General features: G+C 45.5%; 1 protein-coding gene across 6 annotated transcripts in view; it reads left to right on the plus strand.

Annotated features, from left to right (window-relative positions):
- Nucleotides 1-19,327, plus strand: part of RCC1L (RCC1 like) — a 157,231-nt gene that overhangs the window by 92,157 nt on the left and 45,747 nt on the right. For all 6 annotated transcript variants that reach the window (XM_063953734.1, XM_063953733.1, XM_063953737.1 and 3 more), the window contains 2 exons: nt 7,737-7,865; nt 10,489-10,555. In XM_063953734.1, coding sequence (XP_063809804.1) covers nt 7,737-7,865; nt 10,489-10,555 — 196 coding nt within the window. The remainder of the gene's footprint in view (nt 1-7,736; nt 7,866-10,488; nt 10,556-19,327) is intronic.

Consider the following 19,327-nt stretch of genomic DNA (forward strand, 5'->3'; position numbering starts at 1 on the left):
TCTGTGAGTTATACTTTTTTTTTTTTTTATTATGGACAATGACTGGCAGATACACTTTTTCCATGGCTTCTCAGAAGCTATATGCTTGTAAGAAGTGCTCTGCAAAGTTCACTCAACAGATTGAGGGTTCATTATATTGGCCCTCATTCCGAGTTGATCGCTCGCAAGGCGAATTTAGCAGAGTTGCTCACGCTAAGCCTACGCCTACTGGGAGTGTATCTTAGCTTCTTAAAATTGCGACCGATGTATTCGCAATATTGCGATTACAAACTACTTAGCAGTTTCAGAGTAGCTTCAGACTTACTGGGCATCTGCGTTCAGTTCAGTGCTTGTCGTTCCTGGTTTGACGTCATAAACACACCCAGCGTTCGCCCAGACACTCCCCCGTTTCTCCGGCCACTCCTGCGTTTTTTCCGGAAACGGTAGCGTTTTTATCCACACGCCCCGAAAACGCCGTGTTTCCGCCCAGTAACACCCATTTCCTGTCAATCACACTACGTTCGCCAGAGCGAAGAAAAAGCCGTGAGTAAAAATACTATCTTCATTGTAAAATTACTTGGCGCAGTCGCAGTGCGAATATTGCGCATGCGTACTAAGCGGAATTTCACTGCGATGCGAAGAAAATTACCGAGCGAACGACTCGGAATGAGGGCCATTGTGATAACTGTGAAGTCCAGCACCTGCAACTATATGCAGGATCCCACTCCACCATGGCTGGTTCAATTGTCCGGAGTCATGACAGATCTGTCGGCCGAGCTGGCAGCTTCCCGTAAAGATAGAGAAGAATCCAGAGCTCAAACTTCTCTATCTGAACCAGAGTGGGCGCACTGTCTAGCCAGGTCAGTAGAGGAGTTACGTAAGTCTATGGGGGCATCTAAATCCCCCACCTCTGTTTCTACACAGGCAGGCTCCAAAAAGAGACCGTTACCAGCGGTTTTGCAGTCTGACGACTCAGACATGGAAGATATCCCTCCGTTAGAGGAGGATGAGGCTCCTCAGGACCCCGATACAGAGGTAATTCAGGATATTGAATCAGAGGGCTTAGATGCTCTCATAGTGGCAGTGCGCCAGGTGTTACAAATTACAGAATCTGATCCGACTCCTCCACAGCCTGCTTTTTTTTTTACAAAAAAACAAAGAGTGCGACCTCCTTTCCTATTTCCACGGAAATAGATGATCATTTTGCACTAGCATGGAAGCACCCTGATGGGAAATTCCAAGTTACACGTAGACTGTTACTGCTGTATCCTTTCCCAGAGGAAAATAGAGCTACGTGGGACAACCCTCCTCTGGGTAGATCCCTCTCTATGTAGATTGTCAAAGAAGACCATCTTACCGGTGGCTAGCGCTACCTTGTTAAAGGAGCAAGCAGACCGCAGGTTAGAATATACCTTAAAGTCTATTTACACAGCAGCAGGGATACTTATTCGTCCTACTCTGGTTGGTATGTGGGTTAACAAGGCAATTGAATCCTGGGCAGAACAATTGGTAACAGGTTTACCATCTGGTCTCCCTACAGATCAATTGATTTCTCTGGCAGAACATATCAGAGAGTCTGTGGTATATTTGGGGGAAGTATCCAAGAACGCCGGAACCATCGGATGCAGGATAACGGCCTTGTCTATTTCAGCTCACCGTGCGCTCTGGCTTAAGCAACGGCAAGCAGATGTGGATTCCAAGAAAGCGGTAGAAGCAATACCGTATAATGGTGAGTTCCTGTTTGGTCAGGAACTGGACACGCTATTCTCTAAGGCCACGGGAGGTAAGTCAACATATCTTCCTTCTGCAGCTCCTCCTCCCAGAAAGACTTACTCTGGACTGTCTTTTCGGTCCTTTCGGCCTCCGTCAAAGTTCAGAGGACATGCTAGAGGTGGAGCCATGTCTTTCAGAGGTGGCAGAGGACGTGGTCTTGCCACAGCTACAGCTGCCTTACAGACGGACCCTAAATCAGCCACTAAGCCTGCCGCATGACGTGCTTCACTCCCTCTTGGGGGATCCCAGGGTGGGAGCTCGGTTACTAAGTTTCGTACAGATTTGGTCGGAAACCTGCACAGACGCCTGGGTAAGAGACATGGTTACTCAGGGATACAGATTCGAGTTTGTTACATCCGCCTCCAAGATATTTTACAACAGGTTTACCAGTTTCACAGAAGCATCGGGATTCTCTTCTCTTGGCGGTACAGAATCTCCTGGAGAAGGGTGTCATCGTTCCTGTACCTTTACACCAACAGAAACAGGGATTTTATTCCAGTTTGTTCATGGTGCCGAAGGTGGACGGCTCGGTAAGACCCATTCTGAATTTAAAGAGTATCAATCCTTTTTTGAGAATAGTCAAATTCAATATGGAGTCTCTGCAGTCAGTCATAAATGGTCTAGACAATGCCACAGCTGTGGCATACATAAATCGCCATGGGGGCACCCGCAGCAGAGCCGTTATGAAGGAGGTCACCAAGATCCTCTTATGGGCCAAGAGGTATGCAGTAGCAATATCGGCGGTGTTCATACCAGGAGTGGAGAACTGGGAGGCCGATTACCTAAGTCGTCAGGATATGCATCTAGGTGAATGGGAACTAAATCTGCAGATTTTTCAGCAACTGGTTCCTTGATGGGGACCCCCGCAGATCGATTTCATGGCGTCCAGAAGGAACCACAAACTTCCTCGGTATTGCTCTCGCACCAGAGATCCGGAGGCGGTTGACGCATTGACGATCCCTTGGACTTTCCAGTTTGCGTTCCTGTTTCCGCCGTTTCCCCTATTGCCACGTCTTCTCAAAAGAAACAAACGGGAAACTGTCAGAGTTCTACTCGTGGCTCCAGACTGGCCTTGAAGAACTTGGTATAGCAATCTCCTTCAGTTAGTCATAGACGACCCATGGCCGCTACCTCTGAGACGGGATTTGCTGTCACACGGTCCTTTCGTTTATCCAGACTTACAGCGGCTATGTTTGACGGCGTGGTTGTTGAGTGGGAACTTTTAAGACAAAACTGCATCACAACACCAGTGATTCCTACTATGATGAGTGTTAGAAAGGAGGTCACTTCTAGACACTATTACCGCATTTTGTAGGTCATACATCTCATGGTGTGAACAGCGTAATTTCTCGCCTACTTCCTTTAGGTTGGCCAGGCTTCTCCTTTTCTTCCAGGCTGGCCTCTCGGTGGGTTTGAGCCTAGGGTCGCTAAAGGTTTAAATTTCTGCCCTGTCAATTTTTTCCCCAAAGAAAATTGGCCTTACTGGCTGCGGTACAGACTTTTCTTCAGGGGGTTATCCGCCTTAAGCCACCGTTCGTTCCTCCCACAGCTCCCTGGGATCTGGATCTGGTTCTTTCATTTTTGCAATCATTCCTGTTTAAGCCTCTGGGATCGATGGAGCTCAAATTCCTTACGTGGAAGGTGGTGTTACTGTTGGCACTGGCCTTGGCTTGACGGGTCTCTGAGTTGGGAGCTCTCTCGTGCTGTCCTCCGTATTTGATCTTCCATGAGCACAGAGCGGAACTTCGCACTCACAGCTCTTTTTTTTTTCCTAAGGTTGTTTCAGCCTTTCATATTAATCAGCCTATTGTGGTTGCGGTAGTCTCAGGCGACTCTCCCTCTTCAAGATCCCTGGACGTTGTTCGGGCCCTGCAGATTTATGTAGAGAGAACCGCTACTTTGCTCTTTTTGTGCTCTATGATCCCGCCAAGCCTGGATGGCTGGCCTCAAAACAGACACATTAGCACGTTGGATCAGATTTACTATTCGACAGGCGTATTTAGCAGCATCGCCACCTTCGCCTACTTCGGTCTCCGCCCATTTCACTAGGCCAGTGTGTTCTTTCTGGGCGGTTACTAGAGGAGTTTTCTTGACGCAGTTGTGTAGAGCAGCAACTTGTTCGGGGAAACATACGTTTATCAAGTTCTACAAGTTTGATACTTTAGCGGCTTTGGCTGCTCAGTTTGGTTGAGCGGTTTTACACGACTCTCAGCGCTTTCCCACCTGTAATGGGAGCTCTGGGACATCCCCACCATAATGACTTCCCAGTTCCCCTAGTGGATAAAAGCGAAAACAGGATTTTGGTACTTACCGGTAAATCCATTTTTCCGATTCCACAGGGGACACTGGACGCCCTCCCAGCGCTGGGCATCTTTGGGTTTAGTTTCTCCAGTGTGGGAGAATTTTCTTCAGTTATTTACATTAATGTTGACAGATGACAATGACAATTGTTCTTGTTTGTTTAATATTTGTGTGTATACAGGTTGAGTATCCCATATCCAAATAATCCAAAATACAGAATATTCCGAAATACGGATTTTTTTGAGTGAGATAGTGAAATCTTTGTTTTCTGATGGCACAATGTAAACAAACTTTCTTTAATACACATAGTTATTAAAAATATTGTATTAAATGACCTTCAGGCTGTGTGTATAAGGTGTATATGAAACCTAAATGAATTGTGTGAATGTATACACACTTAGTTTAATGCACAAAGTTATAAAAAATATTGCCTAAATTACCTTTAGGCTGTGTGCATAAGGTGTATATGAAACATAAATGCATTCTGTGCTTAGACTTGGGTCCCATCGCCATGATATCTCATTATGGTATGCAATTCCAAAATACGTAAAGATCCGATATCCAAAATACTTCTCGTCCCAAGCATTCTGGATAAGGGATACTGTGTGTGTGTGTGTGTGTGTGTGTGTGTGTGTGTGTGTGTATCTATGTGTGTGTGTGTGTGTGTATATATATATATATATATATATATATATATATATATATATATATATATATATATACACACACTGCTCAAAAAAATAAAGGGTACACTTAAACAACACAATGTAACTCCAAGTCAATCACACTTCTGTGAAATCAAACTGTCCACTTAGGAAGCAACACTGATTGACAATCAATTTCACATGCTGTTGTGCAAATGGAATAGACAACAGGTGGAAATTATAGGCAATTAGCAAGACACCCCCAATACAGGAGTTGTTCTGCAAGTGGTGACCACAGACCACTTCTCAGCTCCTATGCTTTCTGGCTGGTGTTTTGGTCACTTTTGAAAGCTGGCTGTGCTTTCACTCTAGTGGTAGTATGAGACGGAGTCTACAACCCACACAAGTGGCTCAGATAGTGCAGCTCATCCAGGATGGCACATCAATGCGAGCTGTGGCAAGAAGGTTTCCTGTGTCTGTCAGTGTAGTGTCCAGAGCATGAAGGCGCTACCAGGAGACAGGCCAGTACATCAGGAGACGTGGAGGAGGCCGTAGGAGGGCAACAACCCAGCAGCAGGACCGCTACCTCAGCCTTTGTGCAAGGAGGAACAGGAGGAGCACTGCCAGAGCCCTGCAAAATGACCTCCAGCAAGCTACAAATGTGCATGTGTCTACTCAAACGATCAGAAACAGACTCCATGAGGGTGGTATGAGGGCCCAACGTCCACAGGTGGGGGTTGTGCTTACAGCCCAACACCGTGCTGGACGTTTGGCATTTGCCAGAGAACTCCAAGATTGGCAAATTCGCCACTGGCGCCCTGTGCTCTTCACAGATGAAAGCAGGTTCTCACTGAGCACATGTGACAGAGTCTGGAGACGCCAAGGAGAACGTTCTGCTGCCTGCAACATCCTCCAGCATGACCGGTTTGGCAGTGGGTCAGTAATGGTGTGGGGTGGCATTTCTTTGGGGGGCCACACAGCCCTCCATGTGCTCGCCAGAGGTAACCTGACTGCCATTAGGTACCAAGATGAGATCCTCAGACTCCTTGTGAGACCATTTGCTGGTGCGGTTGGCCCTGGGTTCCTCCTAATGCAAGACAATGCTAGACCTCATGTGGCTGGAGTGTGTCAGCAGTTCCTGCAAGACGAAGGCATTGATGCCATGGACTGGCCCGCCCGTTCCCCAGACCTGAATCGAATTGAGCACATCTGGGACATCATGTCTCGCTCCATCCACCAACACCATGTTGCACCACAGACTGTCCAGGAGTTGGCGGATGCTTTAGTCCAGGTCTGGGAGGAGATCCCTCAGGAGACCATCCGCCACCTCATCAGGAGCATGCCCAGGCGTTGTAGGGAGGTCATAGAGGCACGTGGAGGCCACACACACTACTGAGCCTCATTTTGACTTGTTTTAAGGACATTACATCAAAGTTGGATCAGCCTGTAGTGTGTTTTTCCACTTTAGTTTTGAGTGTGACTCCAAATCCAGCCCTCCATGGGTTAATAAATCTGATTTCCATTGATAATTTTTGTGTGATTTTGCTGTCAGCACATTCAACTATGTAAAGAACAAAGTATTTAATAAGAATATTTCATTCATTCAGATCTAGGATGTGTTATTTTAGTGTTCCCTTTATTTTTTTGAGCAGTGTGTGTATGTATTCTCGTTCTTTCTCCTCCTACTATGTCGTGTTGTATCGAGCTGTCTCCTCTCGGGCTCAGTTTTCGAAACTGGTCTGTTGGGGTAGCATAGAGGGGAGGAGCCAGTCAGTCACTGTTCAAAGAATTTAAAATGCCGGCTCCACTTGTCCACCATCTATACCCCCACCGTAATGACCTTACAGTGTCCCCTGTGGAATCGGAAAAATGATTTTACCGGTAAGTACCAAAATCCCGTTATTAATAGAGCTAGAAAAAAGGTCCATAGCGTTAGTGGTTTTCCACAGCTGCATTGTATTTGACGTTAGACCATGGTAACATGTTATATACCTTGTTTACATTATACATAACTTAGTTGTTGTGGGCAAGACAACCTTTTTATTTTCACCTGTTGTTGTTGTTTTATTGTTAATAATAATAATATTAATAATAATGATATTACTACTATGTTTTAATAAATATTTCCCAATGTGGGTTATAGTTAAATCCAGCATTTTTTGTTTTATAATTCATTCATCCCAAGGTGTCTACCAAATATAATTTTTGACCCAAATACCACAGTTTAACAACACTGTACTAAGTAGTAATTCAAAGACATCACCAAATGTCACTTACAATAAAATGATAGTAGACCATAAAAAAGATGACTTAATGAAATACTGCCATAGATGCTTGAAATAGTGCCACATATGTAGTGTGAGAGGATGTACCAGAGCAGATAGATGAGTAAAGTCTAAAATACTAGACATTGGCATATTGCAAAGTATGAGAAACCTATAGCACAAAGAATAGTTATGTAACCTGGTTTTGCAGTGGTTAGTCATGTGGTCCAAACGAGGATGTAGAATATAAGATACAGGTTGAGTATCCCATATCCAAATATTCCGAAATACGGAATATTCCGAAATACGGACTTTTTTGAGTGAGAGTGAGATAGTGAAACCTTTGTTTTTTGATGGCTCAATGTACACAAACTTTGTTTAATACACAAAGTTATTAAAAATATTGTATTGAATGACCTTCAGGCTGTGTGTATAAGGTGTATATGAAACATAAATGAATTGTGTGAATGTAGACACACTTTGTTTAATGCACAAAGTTATAAAAAATATTGGCTAAAATTACCTTCAGGCTGTGTGTATAAGGTGTATATGTAACATAAATGCATTCTGTGCTTAGCTTTAGGTCCCATCACCATGATATCTCATTATGGTATGCAATTATTCCAAAATACGGAAAAATCCCATATCCAAAATACCTCTGGTCCCAAGCATTTTGGATAAGGGATACTCAACCTGTATATCTTTATAATAACCTGACATGTAGATCAGGATGTGTACTGCTGTTATTTAACTTCTATTGAACTTTGTTTTGTAGCTAAAGGTTATGAATACATTCTGGAGCCATCACCGGTTCCTCTGCCACTGGACAAGCCGCAAGACACACGAGTGTTGCAAGTGTCTTGTGGCAGGGCACACTCCCTTGTTTTGACAGATAAAGAAGGAGGTACAGTAACAGAGTTGATCATTGCATTTCATGTAAATGTAAACTACAAATATTTAAAAACCATTGTGTGTTGCATCTTGAGAAAAATAAACTTTATTGTAGCTAGAAAAAAAATTATTTGAAGATACTGTAACAAAAACATATATATTTTTGCTACCTGTCCCTAGCACTGGAGAATGTTTATGCTAGCTAGACATAGTTTTATGTTATATGTTATTTAAGGTATAACCACCTAAGGCCCTTATGGAATAGCCTTTGAGTTTGGCACAATTCTGATGATTTAGAGACATATCTAATTATAAGCATTATTCTTTTTTTTCCCCATGGCACCTTAAATTTCAAGCAGACAGCTGTGGGGTTTCTCAATTAGTTTAATTGTGACAATAATTGCATCTCATTATTTTGTTGGGGAAAAAGTAACCTCAAATTACCCAAAATCATCTTTTTTACTTTTTTTTTATGGATCCCAAATGTAACTAACGTATTTATTTAAATTTAAAAATTTTTTTTTATTTTTTTATTATTTTTTTTTTGGAAGTTGCTTCAAATATCCCCAAAATCACCTTTATTTTTTACATTTTCATTTTATTAGTTAGAATTGAAAGAAAAAAAATGTACTGTATGTCTGCCATTTTTAAAGTGCAAAAAATATTATTATTTGGGACAGTAATAGACATCTATACTATTACCCAATTTTTATTTTGTGGAGGTACAGTCTAATTTTACATTTTCTTTCCAATTTTTTTTTTTTTTATGGGTAAATTACAGCAACATTTTTTTAACAATTGGATAGCTCTAGGGAGACCAATCCCCGGCCTTTTTTTCAATCCCAGGTATCAGGATTGAAAAAAGGTCAATCTCGGGATACTCTGGATTGGGTTGAAGACCCGCCCACCCCAGCCCAGTCCACACAAATGGCCTATAAATGTAAACTGGAAATAAATGAAAAGGCAAAGCCAGTAGTTATTGCATAAAGATTTAGTTGGTGTTGTCGGCTGGCTTGAACAGGCCCACCAGGGTACCGGTGAAACTCCTGGTGGTTCTTACTGTCTGTTGCTCCCCTCTCACCTCTTACTCAACCATAAGAGAGCTGAGCCAGTTGTCTGACCACCTACTGCACATGCTTATCTTTGCCAAGTTAGAGATCAGTTGCAGTCTGCAATGCACCATACATACAGTGCGCATTGGAAAAGCTTGCAGTAAAATCCCCATACTATGGGGTCAAGAAGGCTATGATGTGTGAGTGGGCCTACTGGTGTCTTTTTGTATCTGCATGAGATAAGTTTTTTTTATTGGATCTTACTAATTAAATATATAATTATAGTGTGCATCATGTTTGTCTGTGTATTGTCCCATGTAGTACTTTGGCCAAGTATAGATTTATCTGACCTGTAGGATAATACCACTGACCTTTATTTATAAATTTAGTGTTCTATAAACTGTAAAAACTGTGAACAAGAAAATTATTTGTCATATAAAGCAGTGTTGGGTGTACTGGTACCAGCTAGACCTGTATAGTAACTCTGTACAATGGGGGTCATTCCGAGTTGTTCGCTCGTTGCCGATTTTCGCAACGGAGCGATTAAGGCAAAAATGCGCATGGTACGTAGTGCGCATGCGGTAAGTATTTTAGCACAAAACTTAGTAGATTTATTCACGTCCGAACGAAGAATTTTCATCGTTGAAGTGTGATTGACAGGAAGTGGGTGTTTCTGGGCGGAAACTGGCCGTTTTCTGGGAGTGTGCGGCAAAACGCAGGCGTGCCCGGAAAAAACGCAAGAGTGTCTGGAGAAACGAGAGAGTGGCTGGCCGAACGCAGTGCGTGTTTGTGACGTCAAACCAGGAACGAATCGGCCTGATCTGATCGCAATCTGTGAGTAGGTCTGGAGCTACTCAGAAACTGCTAATAATTTTCTATTCGCAATTCTGCTAATCTTTCGTTCGCTATTCTGCTAAGCTAAGATACACTCCCAGAAGGCGGCGGCCTAGCGTGTGCAATGCTGCTAAAGGCAGCTAGCGAGCGAACAATTTGGAATGACCCCCAATATGCAGATGGAAAGGGATAACTGTGAAAGAAGTGAATTGTAAAGGAGGTAAACACTGTACTCCTTATTCAAAGACATTTGAAATTATGCACTCTTGTGGCCCTAAAATGTGACATTTGTGATGAGCTAGGGTGCCGTTGCAAATTTATTAGACATGTTGGTCCTCATCTGTCATATTATATCTGTGTTTCTACGATGGAATGTCAATTCACACTAATAAGCCCATTGTCATTCCCTTGTATCTTATCTAGATAGGCTAGGGCTATCTTGTAATCTCTTTCTGATTAAATTGCGATAACGTTACTTATGCTACGGTATATATTCCAATAGAGATGTATAGTAACAAACAGAATTATGACATTATAGATTTCATTCTGATCCATAAACATAACGGTTTTGGGTTGTTTTTTTGTTTTGTTTTTTACATGGAAATGTCACTGCCAGAAATATCCGTTATAGAATGTTCACAATGTTTTATTTAGAGATTGTCAAGTAGAAGTTACTGTGTAATGAACAATTTGAATGAATGAGCCATATCAAATCAAAATGCCAAGACCTAATATAAATTATTGTTCCAGTTTTTAGCATTGGGAACAATTCATATGGACAGTGTGCGAGACAGGTTATCGAAGGAGAGATTTACAGGTAAGAAATATTGGATGACCTTGTTATGCCTTGGGTTTCAATATTAATAGTTCTGTAAAAACGGGAAAGTGATGTATGAACGTTAGGTATATATTTTATTTATAACCGTTTTACCCCCTCCTAGAAACCAGTTTCTGAAACATAATATCCATTTTCTCTAACGTCCTAGAGGATGCTGGGGACTCCTTAAGGACCATGGGGATAGACGGGCTCCGCAGGAGACATGGGCACTTTAAGAAAGACTTTAGATCTGGTGTGCACCGGCTCCTCCCTCTATGCCCCTCCTCCAGACCTCAGTTTGATACTGTGCCCAGAGGAGACTGGGTGCTTTTCAGAGAGCTCTCCTGAGCTTTCTGACAGAAAGTATATTTGTTAGGTTTTTTATTTTCAGGGAGCCTGCTGGCAACAGTCTCCCTGCATCAAGGGTCTGAGGGGAGAGAAGCAGACCTACTTCTGTGAGTTTCAAGGCTCTGCTTCTTAGGTTACTGGACACCATTAGCTCCAGAGGGAGTCAGAACACAGGTCTCACCCTGGAGTTCGTCCCGGAGCCGCGCCGCCGTCCTCCTCACAGAGCCGGAAGATAGAAGCCGGGTGAGTATGAGAAGAAAAGAAGATTTCAGAGGCGGCAGAAGACTTCATGATCTTCACTGAGGTAACGCACAGCAGTGCAGCTGTGCGCCATTGCTCTCACACACGGCAGTCACTGTAAGGGTGCAGGGCGCCCTGGGCAGCAATATAAACCTCATTTCTGGCAAAAGAGATATATATACAGCTAGGCACTGTATATATAAAGAGCCCCCGCCAGTTTTTATTATATTTAAGCGGGACAGAAGCCCGCCGCCGAGGGGGCGGGGCTTCTCCCTCAGCACTCGCCAGCGCCATTTTCTCCACAGCACAGCTGAGAGGAAGCTCCCTGGACTCTCCCCCGCTTATCCACGGTGAAAGGGGGTTTCAGAGAAGAGGGGGGGGCACATAATTGGCAGCAAATAATAGTATTACAGCGCTACTGGGTGTTTACATTGTGTGTTTTTTCCTGGGGTATTAGCGCTGGGTGTGTGCTGGCATACTCTCTCTCTGTCTCTCCAAAGGGCCTTGTGGGGGAACTGTCTTCAGATAAGAGGACTCCCTGAGTGTGTGGTGTGTCGGTACGTGTGTGTCGACATGTCTGAGATAAAAGGCTCTTCTAAGGAGGAGATGAAGCAAATGTGTGTTTGTGTGGTGTCTCCGTCGACAACGCCGACACCTGCCTGGATATGTGGAATTAAGTGCTGAGGTAAATTTATTGCACAAAAGATTAGAGAACAGACAAGGAATCTACCCATGTCTGTCCCTATGTCGCAGGGACCTTTAGAGTCTCAAAACGCCCACTATCCAAAATAATACACTGATACCGACACGGAGTCTGACTCCAGTGTCGACTACGATGATGCAAAGTTACAGCCAAAACTGGCAGAAAAGTATTCAATATATGATTATTGAAATAAAAGATGTTTTGCATATCACTGATGACCCATCTGTCCCTGACACGAGGGTACACATGTTTAAGGGGAAGAAAGCTGAGATAACATTTCCCCCTCTCATGAACCAAATGAATTGTGTGAAAAAGAGCGGGAATCTACAGACAAGAAACTGCAGTTTCCCAAAAGAATTCTCATAGCGTATCCTTTCCCTGCTAGGGCCAGGATACGATGGGAATCCTCCCCTAGGGTGGACAAGGCGTTGACACGTTTACCCAAAAGGTAGCGCTGACATACCAAGATACAGCTACCCGCAGGGATCCTGCAGATATGATGCAGAAAAGTACTTTGAAGTCCATTTACACACATTCTGGTACACTACTCAGACCGGCGATTGTGTCGGCATGGGTTTATAGCGCTGTAACAGCGTGGACAGATACCTTATCAGCGGAGATTGAAACCCTAGATAAGGATACCATGTTATTGACCCTAGGATATATAAAAGATGCAGTCTTATATATAAGACATGCTCAAAGAGACATTGGTCTACTGGGTTCTAGAGTCAACGCTATGTCGATTTCTGCTAGACGTGTCCTGTGGAACATGCAATGGACAGGTGATGCCGACTAAAAGAGGCATATGGAGGTTTTACCTTACAAGGGTGAGGAATTGTGTGGAGAATGGCTCTCGGACCTGGTCTCCACAGCTATAGCTGGTAAATCTGATCTTTTGCCTTATATTCCCTCACAGCCTAAGAAAGCACGACATTATCAAATGCAGTCCTTTCGGTCGCAGAAAAACAAGAAAGTACGAGGAGCGTCCTTTTTTACCAGAGGTAAGGGCGCAGGGCACAGCTAGTTCCCAGGAACAGAAGTCCTCCCCGGCCTCTACTAAATCCACCGCATGACGCTGGGGCTCCGCTAAGGGAGTCCGCCCCAGTGGGAGCACGTCTTCGACTCTTCAGCCACATCTGAGTTCACTCACAGGTGGATCCCTGGGCAATAGAAATTGTTTCTCAGGGTTACAAGCTGGAATTCAAAGAGGTGCCTCATCGCCGGTTTTCCTTATCGGCCCTACCGGCTTCTCCCCCAGAAAGGGAGATAATATTAAATACAATTCACACATTGTATCTCCAACAGGTGGTGCTCAAGGTTCCCCTCCTTCAGCAAGGAAGGGGATATTACTCAACCTTGGCTGTAGTCTCGAAACCGGACGGTTCGGTCAGACCTATTTTAAAATTAAAATCTCTGAACCTATACTTGAAAAGGTTCAAATTCAAGGTGGAATCGCTCAGAGCGATCAGCGTCAGCCTGGAAGGGGGGGATTTTATGGTGTATCTAGACATAAAGGCTGCATACCTTCATGTTCCCATTTATCCACCCCATCAGGCGTACCTGAGAATTACGGTACAGTATTGTCATTACCAATTTCAGGGTAATTGGCGGAAATGATGGTGCTCCTACGAGATCAAAAGAGCAGTTGTTGAACAGCGTGTCACTTTCGCTGAAGGTGTCACAGCAACTCGGCTGGATTCTCAATATCCCGAAGTCACAGTTGGTTCCTATGACTCGTCTACCCTTCTTGGGTATGATTCTGAATACGGACCAGAAATGGGTTTATCTTCCGATAGAGAAGGCCCAGGAACTAATGACTCTGGTAAAAACCTATTAAAACCAAAACAGGTGTCAGTGCATCACTGCACTCGGGTCCTGGGAAAGATGGTGGCATCTTACGGGGCCATTCCCTTTGGCAGGTCCCATGCGAGGATTTTCCAATGGGATCTACGGGACAAGTGGTCCGGATCACATCTACAGATGCATGAGTTAATCACCCTGTCCCCTAGGGCCAGGGTGTCTCTCCTATGGTGGCTGCAGAGTGCTCACCTTCTGCAGGGTCGCAGGTTTGCCATCCAGGACTGGATTCTGGTAGCCACGGATGCGAGCCTCCGAGGTGGGGGAGCAGTCACACGGAAGAAACTTCTAAGGTCTTTGGGTCAAGTCAAAAAAACTGTATTCAAATCAACATCCTGGAGCTGAGGGCCATATACAACGCCCTTCGGCAAGCGGAAACATTACTTCGCGACCTACCGGTTCTGATCCAGTCAGACAACATCACCGCAGTGGCTCATGTAAACCGCCAAGGCGGCACAAAGAGCAGAGTGGAAATGGCAGAAGCCACCAGGATTCTCCGCTGGGCAGAAAATCATGTAAGCGCATTTTCAGCAGTTCATTCCGGGAGTGGACAACTGGGAAGCAGATTTCCTCAGCAAACACGACCTGCATCCAAGAGAGGACTTCTTTAGGAAGCCTTCGCACAGATTGCAAGTCAGTGGGAACTGCCACAGATAGACATGATGGCGTCCCGCCTCAACAAGAAGCTACAGAGGTATTGCACCAGGTCAAGAGACTCTCAGGCAGTAGCTGTAGATGCCCTAGTGACACCGTGGGTGTTCCAGTCGGTCTATGTATTTCCCCCTCTTCCTCTCATACCCAAGGTGTTGAGAATGGTAGGAGGGAGAGGAGGGAGAACAATCCTCATTGTTCCAGATTGGCCACGAAGGACCTGGTATCCGGATCTGCAGGAAATGCTCACAGAAGATCCGTGGCCTCTTCCTCTAAGACAGGACCTGTTGCAACAGTGGCCATGTCTATTCCAAGACTTACCGCGGCTGCGTTGGACGGCATGGCAGTTGAACGCCGGATCCTAGCGGATAAGGGTATTCCGGATGAGGTCATTCCTACGCTAATAAAGGCTAGGAAGGACATGACATCTAAACATTATCACTGTATATGGCGAAAATATGTTTCTTGGTGTGAGGCCAGGAATGCTCATACGGAAGAATTCCATCTGGGCCGTTTCCTTCACTTCCTGCAAACTGGAGTGAATTTCGGCCTAAAATTAGGATCTATTAAGGTTCAGATTTCGGCCTTATCCATTTTCTTTCAAAAGGAATTGGCCTCTCTCCCTGAAGTACAAACTTTTGTGAAGGGAGTACTGCATATTCAGCCTCCTTTTGTACCTCCGGGGACGCCTTGGGACCTTAACGTGGTGTTAAGTTTCATTAAGTCACACTGGTTTGAACCACTTAAAACGGTGGAGTTGAAAAATCTCACTTGGAAGGTGGTCATGTTATTGGCCTTGGCTTCGGCTAGGCGAGTGTCTGAATTGGCGGCTTTATCACATAAAAGCCCCTATCTGGTTTTCCATATGAATAGAGCGGAATTGCGGACCTGTCCTCAATTCCTGCCAAAAGTGTTTTCATCCTTTCATATGAACTATTGTGGTGCCTGTGGCTACGCGTGACTTGGAGGATCCCGAGTCCCTTGATGTGGTCAGGGCTTTGAAAATTTACGTGGCCAGATCGGCTACAGTCAGAAAAACAGAAGCACTGTTTGTCATGTATGCAACCAACAAGATTGGTGCCCCTGCTTCAATGTAGACTATTGCTCGCTGGATCTGTAACACGATTCAGCAGGCGCATTCTACGCCGGGATTGCCGTTACCTAAATCGGTCAAGGCCCATTCCACTAGGAAGGTGGGCTCTTCTTGGGCGGCTGCCAGAGGGGTCTCGGCGCTACAGATGTGCCGAGCTACTACTTGGTCGGGTTCAAACTCCTTTGAAAAGTTCTGTAAGTTTGATACCCTGGCTGAGGAGGACCTCCTGTTTGCTCAATCGGTGCTGCAGAGTCATCCGCACACTCCCGCCCATTTGGGAGCTTTGGTATAATCCCCATAGTCCTTACGGAGTCCCCAGCATCCTCTAGGACGTTAGAGAAAATAAGATTTCTCTATCGTCCTAGTGGATGCTGGGGTTCCTGAAAGGACCATGGGAATAGCGGCTCCGCAGGAGACAGGGCACAAAAAGTAAAGCTTTTTCCGATCAGGTGGTGTGCACTGGCTCCTCCCCCCATGACCCTCCTCCAGACTCCAGTTAGATTTTTGTGCCCGGCCGAGAAGGGTGCAATCTAGGTGGCTCTCCTAAAGAGCTGCTTAGAGAAAGTTTAGCTAGGTTTTTTATTTTACAGTGATTCCTGCTGGCAACAGGATCACTGCAGCGAGGGACTGAGGGGAGAAGGAGTCAACTCACCTGCGTGCAGGATGGATTGGTTTCTTGGCTACTGGACATCAAGCTCCAGAGGGACGATCACAGGTACAGCCTGGATGGTCACCGGAGCCACGCCGCCGGCCCCCTTGCAGATGCTGAAATCAGAAGAGGTCCAGAATCGGCGGCTGAAGACTCCTGCAGTCTTCTAAAGGTAGCGCACAGCACTGCAGCTGTGCGCCATTTTCCTCTCAGCACACTTCACACGGCAGTCACTGAGGGTGCAGGGCGCTGGGAGGGGGGCGCCCTGGGAGGCAAATGAGTACCTATAAAGGCTAAAAATACCTCACATATAGCCCTAGAGGCTATATGGAGATATTTAACCCCTGCCTAATTTTTCTAAATAGCGGGAGACGAGCCCGCCGGAAAAGGGGCGGGGCCTATCTCCTCAGCACACGGCGCCATTTCCTCTCACAGCTCCGCTGGTCAGGACGGCTCCCAAGTCTCTCCCCTGCACTGCACTACAGAAACAGGGTAAAACAGAGAGGGGGGGGCACATTTATGGCGATATTTTGATATAACAAAGCAGCTATAAGGGAGCACTTATTATAAGGCTATCCCTGATATATATATAGCGCTTTTGGTGTGTGCTGGCAAACTCTCCCTCTGTCTCCCCAAAGGGCTAGTGGGTCCTGTCTTCGTTAGGAGCATTCCCTGTGTGTCTGCTGTGTGTCGGTACGTGTGTGTCGACATGTATGAGGACGATATTGGTGTGGAGGCGGAGCAATTGCCAAATATGAGGATGTCACCCCCTAGGGAGTCGACACCAGAATGGATGCCTTTATTTATGGAACTACGGGATAGTGTCAACACGCTAAAGCAGTCGTTTGACGACATGAGACGGCCGGACAATCAATTAGTGCCTGTCCAGGCGACTCAAACACCGTCAGGGGCTGTGAAACGCCTTTTGCCTCAGTCGGTCGACACAGACCCAGACACAGGCGATGACTCCAGTGGTGACGGTGACGAATCAACCGTATTTTCCAGTAGGGCCACACGTTATATGATTTTGGCAATGAAGGAGGCGTTACATTTAGCTGATACTACAGGTACCACTAAACAGGGTATTATGTGGGGTATGAAAAAACTACCTATAGTTTTTCCTGAATCAGAAGAACTAAATGACGTGTGTAATGAAGCGTGGGTTGCCCCTGATAAAAAGCTGATAATTTCAAAGAAATTATTGGCATTATACCCTTTCCCGCCAGAGGTTAGGGAGCGCTGGGAAACACCTCCTAGGGTGGACAAGGCGCTAACACGCTTATCTAAACAAGTGGCGTTACCCTCTCCTGAGACGGCCGCACTTAAAGATCCATCAGATAGGAGGATGGAAAATATCCAAAAAAGTATATACACACATGCAGGTGTTATACTACGACCAGCTGTAGCGACTGCCTGGATGGGCAGTGCGGGGGTAGTTTGGTCAGAATCCCTGATTGAAAATATTGATACCCTGGACAGGGACAATATTTTACTGTCGTTAGAACAAATAAAGGATGCATTTCTTTATATGCGTGATGCACAGAGGGATATATGCACACTGGCATCACGGGTAAGTGCTATGTCCATTTCGGCCAGAAGAGCTTTATGGACGCGACAGTGGACAGGCGATGCGGATTCAAAACGGCATATGGAAGTTTTGCCGTATAAAGGGGAGGAGTTATTTGGAGTCGGTCTATCAGATTTGGTGGCCACGGCTACAGCCGGGAAATCCACCTTTCTACCTCAAGTCACTCCCCAACAGAAAAAGGCACCGAGTTTTCAACCGCAGCCCTTTCGTTCCTTTAAAAATAAGAGAGCAAAGGGCTATTCATATCTGCCACGAGGCAAAGGTCGAGGGAAGAGACAGCAACACGCAGCTCCTTCCCAGGATCAGAAGCCCTCCCCGGCTTCTACAAAAGCCTCAGCATGACGCTGGGGCTTCTCAAGCGGACTCGGGGACGGTGGGGGGTCGTCTCAAAAATTACAGCGCGCAGTGGGCTCACTCGCAAGTAGATCCCTGGATCCTGCAGATAATATCTCAGGGATACAGGTTGGAATTAGAGACAGATCCACCTCGCCGTTTCCTGAAGTCTGCTTTACCAACGTCCCCCTCCGAAAGGGAGACGGTTTTGGAAGCCATTCACAAGCTGTACTCTCAGCAGGTGATAGTCAAGGTACCTCTTCTGCAACAAGGGAAGGGGTATTATTCCACTCTTTTTGTGGTACCGAAGCCGGATGGCTCGGTAAGGCCTATTCTAAATCTGAAGTCCTTGAACCTGTACATAAAGAAGTTCAAGTTCAAAATGGAGTCACTCAGAGCAGTGATAGCGAACCTGGAAGAGGGGGACTTTATGGTATCCTTGGACATCAAGGATGCGTATCTCCACGTTCCAATTTACCCCTCACACCAGGGGTACCTCAGGTTCGTTGTACAAAACTGTCACTATCAGTTTCAGACGCTGCCGTTCGGATTGTCCACGGCACCTCGGATCTTTACAAAGGTAATGGCCGAGATGATGATTCTTCTTCGAAGAAAAGGCGTATTAATTATCCCATACTTGGACGATCTCCTAATAAGGGCGAGGTCCAGAGAACAGCTAGAGATGGGATTAGCACTGTCTCAAGAAGTGCTAAAACAGCACGGGTGGATTCTGAATATTCCAAAATCCCAGTTAATGCCGACAACTCGTCTGCTGTTCCTAGGGATGATTCTGGACACGGTTCAGAAAAAGGTTTTTCTCCCGGAGGAAAAAGCCAAGGAGTTATCCGAGCTTGTCAGGAACCTCCTAAAACCAGGAAAGGTGTCTGTACATCAATGCACAAGAGTCCTGGGAAAAATGGTGGCTTCTTACGAAGCAATTCCATTCGGCAGATTCCACGCAAGAATTTTCCAAAGGGATCTGTTGAACAAATGGTCAGGGTCGCATCTTCAGATGCACCTGCGGATAACCCTGTCTCCAAGGACAAGGGTGTCTCTTCTGTGGTGGTTGCAGAGTGCTCATCTATTGGAGGGCCGCAGATTCGGCATACAGGATTGGATCCTGGTGACCACGGACGCCAGCCTGAGAGGCTGGGGAGCAGTCACACAAGGAAGAAACTTCCAGGGAGTATGGACGAGCCTGGAAACGTCTCTTCACATAAACATTCTGGAACTAAGAGCAATATACAATGCTCTAAGCCAGGCAGAACCTCTGCTTCAGGGAAAACCGGTGTTGATCCAGTCGGACAACA

This window comes from Pseudophryne corroboree, chromosome 2, assembly GCF_028390025.1.
Source record: "Pseudophryne corroboree isolate aPseCor3 chromosome 2, aPseCor3.hap2, whole genome shotgun sequence".
NCBI lineage: Eukaryota > Metazoa > Chordata > Amphibia > Anura > Myobatrachidae > Pseudophryne > Pseudophryne corroboree.